This window comes from Homalodisca vitripennis, chromosome 6 (genome assembly GCF_021130785.1).
Source record: "Homalodisca vitripennis isolate AUS2020 chromosome 6, UT_GWSS_2.1, whole genome shotgun sequence".
Classification (NCBI taxonomy): Eukaryota; Metazoa; Arthropoda; class Insecta; order Hemiptera; family Cicadellidae; genus Homalodisca; species Homalodisca vitripennis.
The window spans coordinates 136,975,454-136,989,321 of record NC_060212.1 but is presented as its reverse complement, the minus strand read 5'-3'; the positions used below and the strand labels follow the sequence as shown (position 1 = coordinate 136,989,321).

The 13,868-nt window shown below is 31.5% G+C and overlaps 1 protein-coding gene across 1 annotated transcript in view; it reads left to right on the top strand.

Annotated features, from left to right (window-relative positions):
• The first annotated feature begins 514 nt into the window (after nucleotides 1–514).
• The window catches only part of LOC124364948 (neuroligin-1-like), a 31,465-nt gene continuing 18,111 nt past the window's right edge, over nucleotides 515–13,868 (top strand). The window contains exons 1-2 of the mRNA XM_046820796.1: nucleotides 515–748; nucleotides 4,445–4,699. Of these exons, the coding sequence (XP_046676752.1) occupies nucleotides 607–748; nucleotides 4,445–4,699 (397 nt within the window). The 5' untranslated portion in view covers nucleotides 515–606. The remainder of the gene's footprint in view (nucleotides 749–4,444; nucleotides 4,700–13,868) is intronic.

Genomic DNA, 13,868 nt, shown 5'->3' with positions numbered 1-13,868 from the left:
AATACGTTTGCACCACAGTTTTACATTCATGAAAGAAGTGGTAGTGCGTAGAACATCATGAGCAGGAGGCGGAGTTAAAGGAAGGCACGAGTACATATCTAAGGAGCAGTGTGGCGAGGTAGCAGTGCGATGGTACAATGGAACCTAACTGAATTTTATAGTATTGTGTACTAGTTTGATATTCATAGAAAGTGTTGCAGGAAGGAGAGCTGAATGAGAATAGTGGACGTAGGCGAAGGATCTAGAGGACGCATGTATGAATGAGGAGTGGTGTGAGGAGAGACCGGCGCTCCTCAAACCTCCTTTCACTCTTATAAATTGTGCATCCTAGCTTAATATTCTTGGAATATGTTATAGGTAGAATAACAGCATGAGCAAGAGGAGCCGGAGGGTACAGGTACGAGTTAAGGGCGTTGTGGGGATAGACTTGTACGATGCAACTGTGAGGCGCCTTATTCCTATCATAGAACCGTATACTAGTTTAATATTCATGGAACTTGTTGCAGGGAGCAGAGCAGCATGAGCAGGAAGTGCCGGAGGCGGAGAAGCCGTAGGGCACGAGTATGAGTTAGGGGCGGTGTGGGGAGGGAGCGGCGCGATGCTGCCATGAACCGCATCCTACTGGTCTTCCTCACGTTGCCGTTCTGTGCCGCCCTTGCCCTTAAGTACAGCACTCGGGTCGTACGAACCAAGTACGGCCCTCTCCGAGGAGTAATAGTGCAGCAACCGCCGGTTGAAGCGTTCCTAGGTAAGATTTGATTATACATATACAAACATATTAAGCCTCGTATGACTCGTATTAAGCCATAGTATTATCAAGCATTTTCCCGAATACAACATATTAATTATTGAAAACCATTTAATCATACACTTTGCATGTACAAAACTCAGTTCTACTCTTTTGTCATGGATGGGTAGTAAAACTTCTTTATAAATAATTTCAATAACAATGATATTAGTTTTTGTTTTATAAGAAAGGACTCTTTTTTATAATATACTATTACTTGTCTTAAACTGTAGCCCTTTGATTGGTTTGCATATAAAAAATACAAAACATTTACATTTTCCGTTTAATTCATATTCATATTGAAAGTACATCAAGTTAAATATTATTGATTCACTTCTCTATTAAGGACTGAAGGAAATGTAGTGGGAAAATACGAAAAATGTAATCCATTATTATATTATTTGTTTAGACAAATATTTCAGTTTTGTTTTAAATATATAGGGTGCAAATAATTTTCTAATACGACTGATATATTTCGAAGGGTTTGAGATAATAATGTAAAATCTTCATCATATTTAAAACAAATAGCTGTGTGGATTTCTTCGCTATAAAATCTGTTACAAACTTTTTAAAGGAGGGAAAAAACTTTACAAAGTAAATTAAATCCTTTTAATTTCAATTCCTATATTGCGACATGACTTTTCAAGTGTCGATTAAATATAAGCACAATCATCTGAAGAAAACATCTCTACAAAGTTCATAGCAAAGGTTTTGAGCAAACAACGCAAAATATAATAATATATTGTGGCAATATATCGTGCAACATAAAATAGGTCATCAATTTGAGGGCTTATTTCTTGCGCATATCAAAAAACACTACCCCTTCCTTGTTATCAATGAAACGAAACCACTATATTTATGGTTTACCCATCTGTTATCTACGTTCAAGGCTTTCACTTCCATCTTACTCCCCTCGGTTGCATTTAAGCAGTTGATGGCTTAAGTTTCCGACAATTCAATGGAATCAAGCTTACTTGGACATATTATTGTAGGTGTTATTTTATTTCTAGCAAAATCAAATTAACTGAATTTGATTTGTTGAATATTTTCATGATGAGAGGTTATAGCGATTGTTGAGATCATACAATGAGGTTGTGAACCTATTCAATGATGAGTTTCCAGACTGCATCAGTCCTATTACAAATTGCGCAGTGGTAAGGATAGTACAACGCTTCAATGAGACACCAAGGTGTTAAAAACAGGCAAAAGATAGGTAGCCCCCCCCCATAATTGATGAAGTTAAAACATTAGTTGTAATACAATATTTCTTAGAAAATCTCTATTTATATCTGAGAACAGCTGTCTTGCAGCATAACATTGCCCATAGCTCATTGCAAAAATATTCGTCCTGAATAAATACAAACCTTTTAACCCTTTCAGGGCCAGGACCAAATATGAGATGTTGCAAAATTTTTTCACATATCATATCCCCTTGTGACTAGTCAAAAGTGCCAGGCTAAAATTTGGCGATTTTGCAGTCTCTTAGATTAAAATTTATAACTTTTCATAAAAATTAGAGAATTAACTAAAAGTTGCACCAAATTACTCGTATAGATATATACTATCAAAAAAATATATAGATGTAGTTTTAAGTAATTTTAAAAATTTAAAAAAATAATGTTTTAATGGATTACATAAAAAAATTATTTTTTTATTTGTTTTGTAATTAACTAAAAAAGGAAAAATAATTTTACTGTGGGGAGCTATGTTATTATATTGTACATTTAGAAAGGAATAACCATACAAAATTTTGTGTTATTTCTCTCATAATAACATTTTTTATGACACATTTTGTATAAATACTCATAATTGTACTTCGCAACATTTTATAAATGATAAAACAACTGACTCTTACACTGCAAGAAACTTAAAATAAATATTCACATTATGGATGTACCGGTAAACAGATGATTGTAGGATCCATAAACAGTGTTTCAATACAGTTAAGAACACTATTTACCAAGAAATATTTACACAATTTTATTTGAAATTTATTTACACTTTTTTCTATTTACAAAATATGCTACTTACAATTTCACTCCCGTGAGATCGCAAATTGTCAGTCATTGTAACTACTACACACAATAGCTAAGCAGGTAATTACTAACACTACTAATATTTACAACCACAAAATAAAATAATGAAGAAGAATCCAGCATACAATAGTACGATTACACTAAAGCATAAAGAATTAACAACAATAGATCGAGTCAGCTGATAATGTCACATGACAATTACGAAATAAAAATGCATAGACCTCCAAAATAAAAATGATATTGATATTAATTATCTACAAATATACCAGGGAATAAAAAAACATAAAACTTTAATCATTTGACGTCGTATTTATTTAAGAAAACTACGAATATCAAGGCGGCAATATATTGCCGCCTGGCACTTTTCAGACGATCTATGGGGCAACATAACGTTGGCCCGGAAAGGGATTAACGTTGAATGAGCTTTGGCAGACGACTATGATCGTAGGGTTGGATTGTGTGACATTATGATAAGTAAACTAGACACGGAACCTGTGTTACTAAACAGAATACTGGTTTATTGATGAGAAATATTCATGACAACTGGCACCGTAAATAGGCATAACTGCCGGTATTGATCCAACGTAAATCCACATTGATATATTGAAGCATATAACAATTAGAAAAATTTTAATCCAAGAAACAAAGCCAATTTACGTCCACAGCTTACAAGAAACAATTCTAGAAAAGGTTGAATTTACTTCTCAAGAGTCAATTTCTAATAATGCCTCAACATTTTAGACAAGGCTAGCCTACTGCCAATCTGATGAAGGTCATCAATTTGAGGGCTTATTACACTGAAGCAGATAAATAGTGCCTAGCTTATCTCTTTACGTAGTAGGAAATTTTTATGTGCATATTTTAGGGAAACACTCTTGTCATTACAATGTAATGTGTTATTTGCCTATAAGTGTAGATAGTAGTGTCTGAGATATATGTTTTCTTCAGCACATTATGTTTCTATTGAGTAGGCCTTTTGAATTATATGTCACATGATGTAAGTTGCAAAATGACAATTTTAAGCTAACCCCTCCTAGCTCCCTTTTATAAAAAGATGAATGCTTTTTTTACCATCCAAAAAATCTAAAAACAACAATAATAATATTATAAAATTACAACTAATAGAGTCTTATAAATTTATAAACCTTTTAAAAGCTTATCAAAATATAATTATTAGCCATAAAAATTTCATATTGCAAAACACTTTGTATTACTTTATTTTAAAATTTTCTTTGGTTATATAAAATTTATTCGCAAAAAACACAATATTTTGCCATAATATAGGGATCTTTCATTATGATTTTGTTTCCACAAATTATCATATAAGTTTACGGTCCAATACAGACACATAGGGTAGTTAGATTTCTTTAAAAAACAGTAATAATAAAAGGAAACATATTTCCAAACAATTGAGTATTTCTACACTCTTCCAAAGTTCTTTACATAATTCTTTTTATATAAATAAAAATAACGATTAACTGAGAAAGGTTTCCAATGTTTAACCACAGTGTGCATCTATAACTATCTTTATTTTCAAACTTTTATTATAATTATTGAGATGTAATTCAAAGTCGTACTTATGTTGACCTCTCAAGCTAGCTTAAGTATTGGATGATTGCAGGAGTTCCGTACGCGACGCCTCCTCTCGGAGCTCTCCGCTACATGCCCCCTGTGACGCCATCCATGTGGCGCACTCCCCGTCTGGCAGACTCGTACTCTTCGGTCTGTCCCCAGAAAGCTCCGCACATAGGCAACCGCACGGAGGCACTACTGGAATACCCCAGAGGTCGCCTTGCCTACCTTGAGAAGTTACTGCCACTACTGGTTAACCAAAGTGAAGACTGCCTATACCTCAATATATTCGTACCTAGAAGTGGTAAGGCAATTTGAAATTTTAATTTTAATATTTAAATTTACAGAAAAAAATAATATTTATTTCAGGGCTTACATTTTCTTCTCATGAACATGAAGGCCTATCTGGGACATGATTCGGTATATTACGCTGTCGCGGTTGGTATCATGATTATCTTCCAGGATTATTTGTTTCAAATTGCTTTGAAAAGCTGCTAATGCAATTCAAATCATGAAATATTTCAGCCTCACTGTGGAGAGTCAGTTTCATTCTATAAATTTTTTAAATTGTTCTTACGCTGTTTAAAACTGAAAAACATGGATGACAGTCAATCTAGAAATTTCTCATTCTGAAGGGAATTTTTCCAAATCATTATAAGTTTTATTTATCGGAAAAATTTTTTAAATATTTTTCAAATGCACAAAAAGTTACATATAAAGCTAATTTAGAAGGACGATAATAACTGTTGCTAAAGAAGTGGCGTTTACTCATGCACACGTTAACAAAAATGTATATGGGAATCAATAAACTATGATTTGAACGTGTTACACAACGGTGTTATAGTCCTGAAATGGTGATCAAAATGTCAAAAATAAAATGTATTCATTAGGTATTTTTAATAGCAACTGATTAAGAACTAATATTTTACGAAGCTGTATGCATTAAGTTTTTTTTTCTTTTTGGAACCGAAAAAGTTTATTTGATTTGACTACACCAATAAAAATGTAAAAAATTCGTCTTATGCTTAAAATGGATGGGTTTTGACAATAAATAATATTTAAGAAGATTGAACTTTAAATATTCTATTTAAATAGGAACACCTCCATACTTATTATAAATAAGTTCAGCAACTATATTTATTTTGTAAGTAAAATATGATTGTGTTTTTCAGGTTAACTAACACAATTCGCCCTGTTTATTCTGATATGGTTTATTTCATAACAATTATTTTAGATTTTTCGGAGAAAACAAATACATATTCTGTGTTTTGTATAAGAAAAGAAAATTCAATGGCACGCGTTAAAGGAGCCACACACGTGATAACTGATAAGTACAGATTAACAGGACCGAGACTTTCGTAACATTTTATCCCATGTATTTTCCATCATTACTAGATTAGGATGGCATAATTTTCCGACCATTGCGTAAGATCCAGTTGAACGTATAAAATATACATGAAAATCGTTACACATGTTTACCTTGTGCACTAGAGGAACAATAAGGAAAGATTTGATACCAAATTTACGGGTCCGTCCGACTGGCCTCTATAGCTTAACAATTTCCCATAAGAAATGCATTGCAACAAACATGTGTTATTCATAAAAAGCGCCCATTATACGTTTATCAGCTTTTCTTTATAAACATTACAATGTGAAAACAAAATCACATGTTTGTTTATTTTAAATACCACTTACCTTTTTTTACATATATATAGATTGAAAGTGTAAGATTGGCAGTAAAATCACTTTTTATTTCTGAATTTTCAGCAAAATTTGATTAGCACAGAGTTCATCTAGAGAACAAAAGTAACAGTTTCCAAAAATGTATAATTTTAACTGTAAATTTGAGCCAACACTAAGCATGCAGTGTTTGTTCAGTGCCCTAATTCATATGTAAGAGACTACGTTACTATCTGGCTATTACTACAGATCAAAAGACAGAAGGAGACTGCACAGACCTGCGTGTGTATTATATCTTCTAGATCGGGGAAAAAAATTCAAATTAAACTGTGGTTCCAGAAATATCTCATAATAGATGTAAATTACATTTGCCGTATGTAGACGTTATTTGACCGAAGTAAGTTTTTCAGACATTCGTATACATGTATGCTTTCATATTTGGGGCAACAAAGCATAAATAAACTTGTCATGAACAATACGTGATCATGCACGCGCATAACCTTAAATAACAGCCATTAACAATCCTACATGTACCTTATAACTATGAAAACTAAGAAGATACAGTTACCTAAAGAACTCTACTTTTATTTCTAGGCTAAGAAAAACCCCATCAGTTATTATTGAATGTCTAAGAACTTTAGGATACCTTCCCATTAGCCTAAAGTTTAACTGCTACTGAAAACGTTGGAGCTGTTCAATGGAATGTCATCGAATGTTACAGAGATATTCGAGTTATTTCAGGTGCACTTCTAGAAACGGTTTCACACTCCGATACCAGGATCCCAAAACACTGTTTTTCAAACTTAAATCACGCGTATCAGAATATTAAAATGAACACAAGTGACTACATCTTATAACAGGAGTTTTAGAATTCCAAATAGACATAGTTTCCTTTATTTCAACAGGACACTACGCACGAAGCTGCGGATAACTGCTACTTTATTATTTAATTTGCAAATTCCGTAACTTAATTCACTTAGTAAAATGTTTCAGTCATCTATACATTACTAAATGAACAAAATGGCTACCAAAAACCATTTGCATAAAAACATTGTTTTGGGTGTAACAGACAAAACAGAAATGAGGGCGAGAATTATTTATGTGGCCACCCCAACTGGCCTGTAGCGACAAATCAGGGGAGTCCCATCCTTCCACTTGCCTGCTCTCTGGTAAATTGCTGCTAGCCGGTAATATCTCAGCTGCCAGCAGCCCCGAGGCTCGGCCCAACAAATATAAAATAAGAGAAAGCGGCTGAGTGCTATATAAGATGTGTACTTCAGTGAATATGTAACAGTTGCCAGCTACATCTTTTCGATTACTTCCATTACTGGGATTACAAATTCGAATTCGCTCCTAGTTTTTCTTTTATCAAACCAGTTTTATAAATTGCCATAGTTTTAATGCACTACTAAATATTCAAATGTGTGTTTATTTGGTTTTTTAACCTAAAATAAATGCACATAGTGTGTGCTGTACTACTTACAAATAAACATCACCACTTTTATTTTCAGAGTAGCTCAGAATTCAAGACAATGAAAGTTTTTACATTTGTTTAAGGAGTATTTATTACGTATTTTTGAATTTTAGGTTAATATTTAATTCATCTATTGCACTTTTTCATACAAACCAATCTCCCTTATCCTCTTACTATATTTTCACTCACGGGTCTTAATACATTTTCGTGGAGTAGCACTATATCTTGATGACTTTACAATGAATATTATTTAATGGATTTTATCAAAAAATTTGTAAATTTGTATTTATAAGCACAATACTGGATAAATTAAACCTAACATAACTTATCAGTACATACTGAGTATATAATGGTACACAAAATCTATAGTGAATAACTATACTACACTTTGTATAAATGCATGAATATTGTCCATAATAGGTATGTATTATAATGATTTGGAGATTACATTTGGAAATAGTGTATTTATTTAAATATTTTGTGCTAAAAAAATAATGCTATTGAACAATATCGGTGCAGGAAGTATCTGTCTTTCCAGGATAGAAACCCTTTATGAAGCAAATGTTCTATATATGTTATGTGTACATTAATCACAAGTATATTCAAAAAGAACAATATGTGAAAAAGGACATCTAAATAATTCTAGGAGACTGTAATTTTTTTTAAATATTGACACGTCTATAGGCATGGTGTTCTGAATGGTGAAAGAACCAGAGTGTACAACGTATCATTGAACTAATTATTATCGTCGGCCAGGATATCCCAAGACTGAAGCTCCTTCCAAGGACGGAGCAATCCAGTAGCCAGAACCTGCCAGATTACAGAAAAACATTTGGGTGGTACAGACGCAGAGGAGTTAATAGTCATTACCTCCTATGTATCAAAATCATATAGAAGGAAAAGTCCTGTAGGTTTCTGATACTTACAAGGCTGATAGTTCCAGGAAACGTCAGTTCGCAATGTCTTAAATCGCCAGGATGACAGAAGATATTTCTAAATATCTACAACTAGGGAAAAGAAAGTCTACAGGCTGTGTAGAGACGATATATTAGTATTGACGTTCTGTTACTTCCGCCAAAAGTAAATATTATTATATAAAATTCATATTGGGGATCAGCTGATTATATCTTAAGAATATAAACGGATTAATAGGCCGTTTGAACCAGAAGTGATCTTTGGAGATGTATTGAAATAGTAATAAAATAGTTTTTTGGAACAAGTATAAAAGACCCAAAAGTTTCAAAGTCCACGGTGTGAAACGAAAAATCTCCTCCTCGAGTCAAAACTTTCTGTATTCTGCATGTATAATAAGATTTCAACCTAGTTAAAAGTAAAAGTTATCCTAGATCTTTATTGTAATATTCAAATTACTTTCAGAGCCTTACAACTTTTGACCTAAGAAATATCTATAAACAATCTCCTAAACTAGGGAATTATTAAATTTTTATCGTTTTCTGCAACACTATAATATTGAAGATGTATTTTGTATTAGACAGTACAAATTTGTATGGTAATGAACAAAATACCTGAAGTTACAATGTTGGAAAAAGTAACTTTTTCACGCTCAACTTTAAAACTAATATTTAAAGCTGGATGGATAAATGGAGTAGTTTACATCAATTTGTGTTCATGAATTTTGTATTTAAAATCATACTTCTCAAATTTAAAACATGATTCTAATGAAATTTATATCATTAATAAATATACATATTTCCATACATTTAAACTGGTTTCTAAAACATATGTTTAACTTACTACAAATATATTATACATGTGTGTGTAAAATAAAGAATACTCTGTTTTGTTTGAATAATATCACTCTAGTTAGTATTTTATAACTAATAGTTAAAGCAGCAATATAAAAGTTATAAGGAATAAATATTTGTTTTGTAGAGAGCTAGTTCTAGTAAAAATTTAAAACTGTACATACTTAAAATTTTTAATTGTAAAGAAGATTGTTGTATTTTTATGTTTTACTAATTTAATATATACCGTAAACACGACTTTAAAATCCACGTATCGAATTAGCGTTTATGGTGTCTTAGATACTTGACTAACACTTACCCAAATCCCATAAGTGACATGTGTCATCCTCAAACATAGCCTTGTTTTTATATAAATGAAGCTTCTTGTGAAATAAATAGTTCATAGATTTGTTGGGGAGAAACAAGCAAATAGCCAGATTGACAGAGAGATAGGCAGACAGATAGATATTAAGTATTCCAGGCACTCAAGATACTAGCTTCGTAAAAGCTGTGCAAGGAAAAAACCATTATTAATTATCTGGTGAATTATGAATTCAATACAGGCAACTTCATTCAATAAATATCCCTGAAGAAATTTATTCATAAAACATTTTGTCTTTCTTAAACCGCGATAATCTATAATATTCCTACGTTATTGTTGGAGCGTAGTAGGAATTTGGGTACATAATAATAAACTTAAAAATATAAAAATCTTATTTTAAATTTTATTTTCCTTACAGAAGTTTGAATAAAAACACATTTAACCTCGTGGAAAGGGAAAATATCATATATGTGGTGATTAAAGGTTTTAATGACATATAGTCTTAACAGAGGGAAAGTTACCTATGCCTAAATTGCTAATTAATAGTTAGGGAGTGTGATATAATAGAATAAAATCTAACTGTAAATTGAGGTATACATTAGATGGCTGTGATTAAATATTTATTGAAGTGCATGATGATTGGTTTGAAGTATTTAAAACAAAAGTAAAAATAAAAAAAATAACTTTTATTAACCTTGTTCATACCCTCTCAAATCAAGCTACAGAAAAACTGGCGTGAACGACAAACATTTTTATTAGGAGAAGTTCTTTTATACATTTAACAAAAAACATGATTGTAAGTGTACACAAAGGGAAGAAGTTCTCGGCTCCGTAGGGAAGCAGTTATATTAATAACTTAAGTACACCTTTAAAACACAATTGTAAATAATTACATGATTATACACAGATACTTATTGGAGACGAAAGAATCTTATTAGAGACTCCTAAGTCGTCTATAATTAAAAGACCTTTAGTATAACCCCGTTAGATAGAGATTAATCTCAAGCACTTTTACGCCCTAATTATTTCTCGTAGCGTTAGAATAGATGTCTCGTTGTAGGGGTATAATTAATACAATCCAAACCTTTTTATTTGCTTAAGTTCTATTGTTTTAAGCATTTCAACAATAAAGTACAATACATCTTAAGACTTCTTTTAGTACCATTTAATAAAGTCATTTAAGAATTTATAAATGTTTAGACGCGAACTAAATGTACTCTTAAAATGAGGAATTGCTTATAATTCTGCGACTAAAATAAGGTCGTAAATGTACATGAGGCTTAGCATCTTCCTTATAAGGCTTTAACTCAGATGGCCGAGTGTAAAGCTGGATTGGAAGCGATATGAAATCTTTTCTGCATGGTTCAAAATCTTTAAGGACACGATATATAAATTAATGTATAGTATCTAGCATGGATAATATAACAAGAACCAAGCTTTTCCAGTAATAGTTATTGTTAATATTAATTATAAAATATTATACAATCAGACCTGTAAATTTGATACTTAAATATAAATTTGTTGAAGATGTATATATTCTTAGTGCAATACACTGTATTTACTGCCCTTTAAACTTTACGTACATACTGTACGGATATCGTAAATACATCAACTATTAACGTCCAAGTTAGGAAAAATGCGGACGTGTGCCTTTAATTTTCTTTACTGGCAACATATACTTTGAAATTCTTAAGTTGTGTGTACAATGATGCAAATAATTAAAGTAAGTATAATTTGTTGATCATACATCTTTATGTTTGTCATTCTGTAACTGGGCAATTGCAATTAGAGCTGGCTGACTACTCATTATATGTTGCAGTTAACTGTTGTGTATCACTTCTGTCTTATTTAAAATTACCTAGTTTCAAATTAAAATTTCTAAAACTGTATAAAGATGTTACCTAGTGTGTTTATGATTCATCTTCTTTGAGAAATATATACTAATCAATTAAATACAAGTGTTTATGAAAATACCCCAATAAGTGCCTTTGTTTCATAATAGTAAGCAACATTTTGTTTACATTTTATTGTAATTGAGTTTAATTATTGTAGTTAAATGATTTTGCAATTATGGCTTAGGGACATTTTTATTAGTTATTCAAAACTATATCTATTTTTAATTTAATTATTAGTGTTTCAAATGTAAAGTAAGTATTTTATTTTATTGTTTAGTAATTTTTAGATATTTTTGGAAAACTAAAATGTTTGAGTCCAGTCACAATTAGAGCAAAGTTTTACTTTTTGTATATAAAAAATTTACGAACAATAAATTATATCAAACGCATTCATGAAAGTGATTAAGCTAATATTGGTAACAATCACAAACTATCATTCTATCATTAAACTGAACTGCAAAGTGGACTGGAGCACAGTAATGACCCCATACCATACATTCCCCTACCCAAATAAGTTATATTACTGAAAATAGTTTAAAGTGTGATGAAGCAGTGGTGGAATGGTGCAATAGCGCTTTGGCACCGTAATCTCGTGGCTCTGTGCCAATTTTGAACCCCTGACAGCCCCACCCTCGCCGTGCTACACCACCACCCATCACTTTTTACCCAGTGTCAATAAATTACGGTGGAGGACTATTTTCGATAAGATCATTTCGATTTCATCTCCAGTTCTCAATAGATTATTGTGAAAGTTTCCATTTGCTGTATATCAACCCACATAATATCTATGTCCCTAGAGCTTGTGTAAAAATATATTAATTTAGATCTAACAAATGTACGTTTAGTAAGAATACATAGTAGAAAACGTCAATCAAATTAAAAATTCCTGTTTGAATGTTGTAAAACCAGTTTTGAATTAAGTCACGAAGACATGTACTAAGTGTTATGTTCCTTTCTTACCACCTTTTTGTCAATAAATAATGAAAAATGTTTACGTGTGTTGGGAGTATATTTTATGCATTAGTGTTTGTACATTTTAAATAGGTGCTAAAGTTACCGAAACAGGTGTTTTATATATATATATATATATATATATATATATATATTATATATATATATATATATATATATATATATATATATATATATATAACAGTAGTATATATATATATATATATATTATATAAAATCCAGTGTCTTTAATAGTTTCAACACCTAAAAATTGCGTTTATAATTTAAATTACCCGTACAAATGTAAATTAAATATGCATTAATAAATAGACATTTATCACTTACAATTTCCTCATACATTTAGCTTTAGTATCTAGTAAGTAAATTGTTTAACTGAAACTGTATGTCTCTTTTTATGTCAATAAACTGTTTGTAAATTTTTATTGCTACTCTATTTCCATAAAAATATTCATTATTAATAAAGATTTATGAAATAATTCCAATTGTAAACTATCTAAAAAGTATTATAGCTGCAATACTGTTTTTATTTTTTAATATATATTTAATCAATAGTTTTAATTCATTGCATTTATTTGATAGCGTACATTAAGGATACGTCTCAGTATTATCATATTGTAACTTATAAGTATCTAATTTTTATAAAAAAGATAATTCTAGTAAATATTAACACGAGATAATTCCGACTAGATGTGTGGAACTACAAATAACAGGAAGACTGCAACATAAGTCACAGGAGCAGTAAAAGGAAGAAACAAAGCGAACTGAGCGCCAACTGGTGGAGTCTGGGAGCGGAAGAAGGGTTTCCGGTCCTTCGGCTTCAATTCCGTAGTGCATTGCAGTGTTTTGTGTAAGCTGCAAGCAGTGCGGAAGTGAGGCTGAGGGCCCACAGTGCTCCACAACCTGTCCTGGAACATCAATCAAGGCGTCACCGAATGTTCATTTGGCTATGTGATTATCTACATAATTACCGTAATTCGGGTTCCAATATAGTATACCTTATTCGAACATCCGTTTTTGAATAAACGTTTCATAACTCTAATTTTATTCTGCAATTCTAAAACCTGTAATGTCTTATAAGTCTACAGAAGTTGTAATAGCCCGTTGTTAATAAAAATTTTATTTATAAAACAAGATTTTTCTAATATATGTGATATAGTTTATGCTAAGTAACTTCAGTTGCAACCTACGTATATTCAGACATTTCTCATTCATGCGATTCTTAAGATGTCTTGTGATCAAACAGACAAACATTAATTATAAATAAATTATTTTTCCTACCGCCGGCAAACAAACAAAGAATTAGGTGAAACTAAGACAAATTCCCTGGTAAGACCTGCACCATCATATCATGGTTCTGTCTCACCACAGACTCATTTCTTTCTATT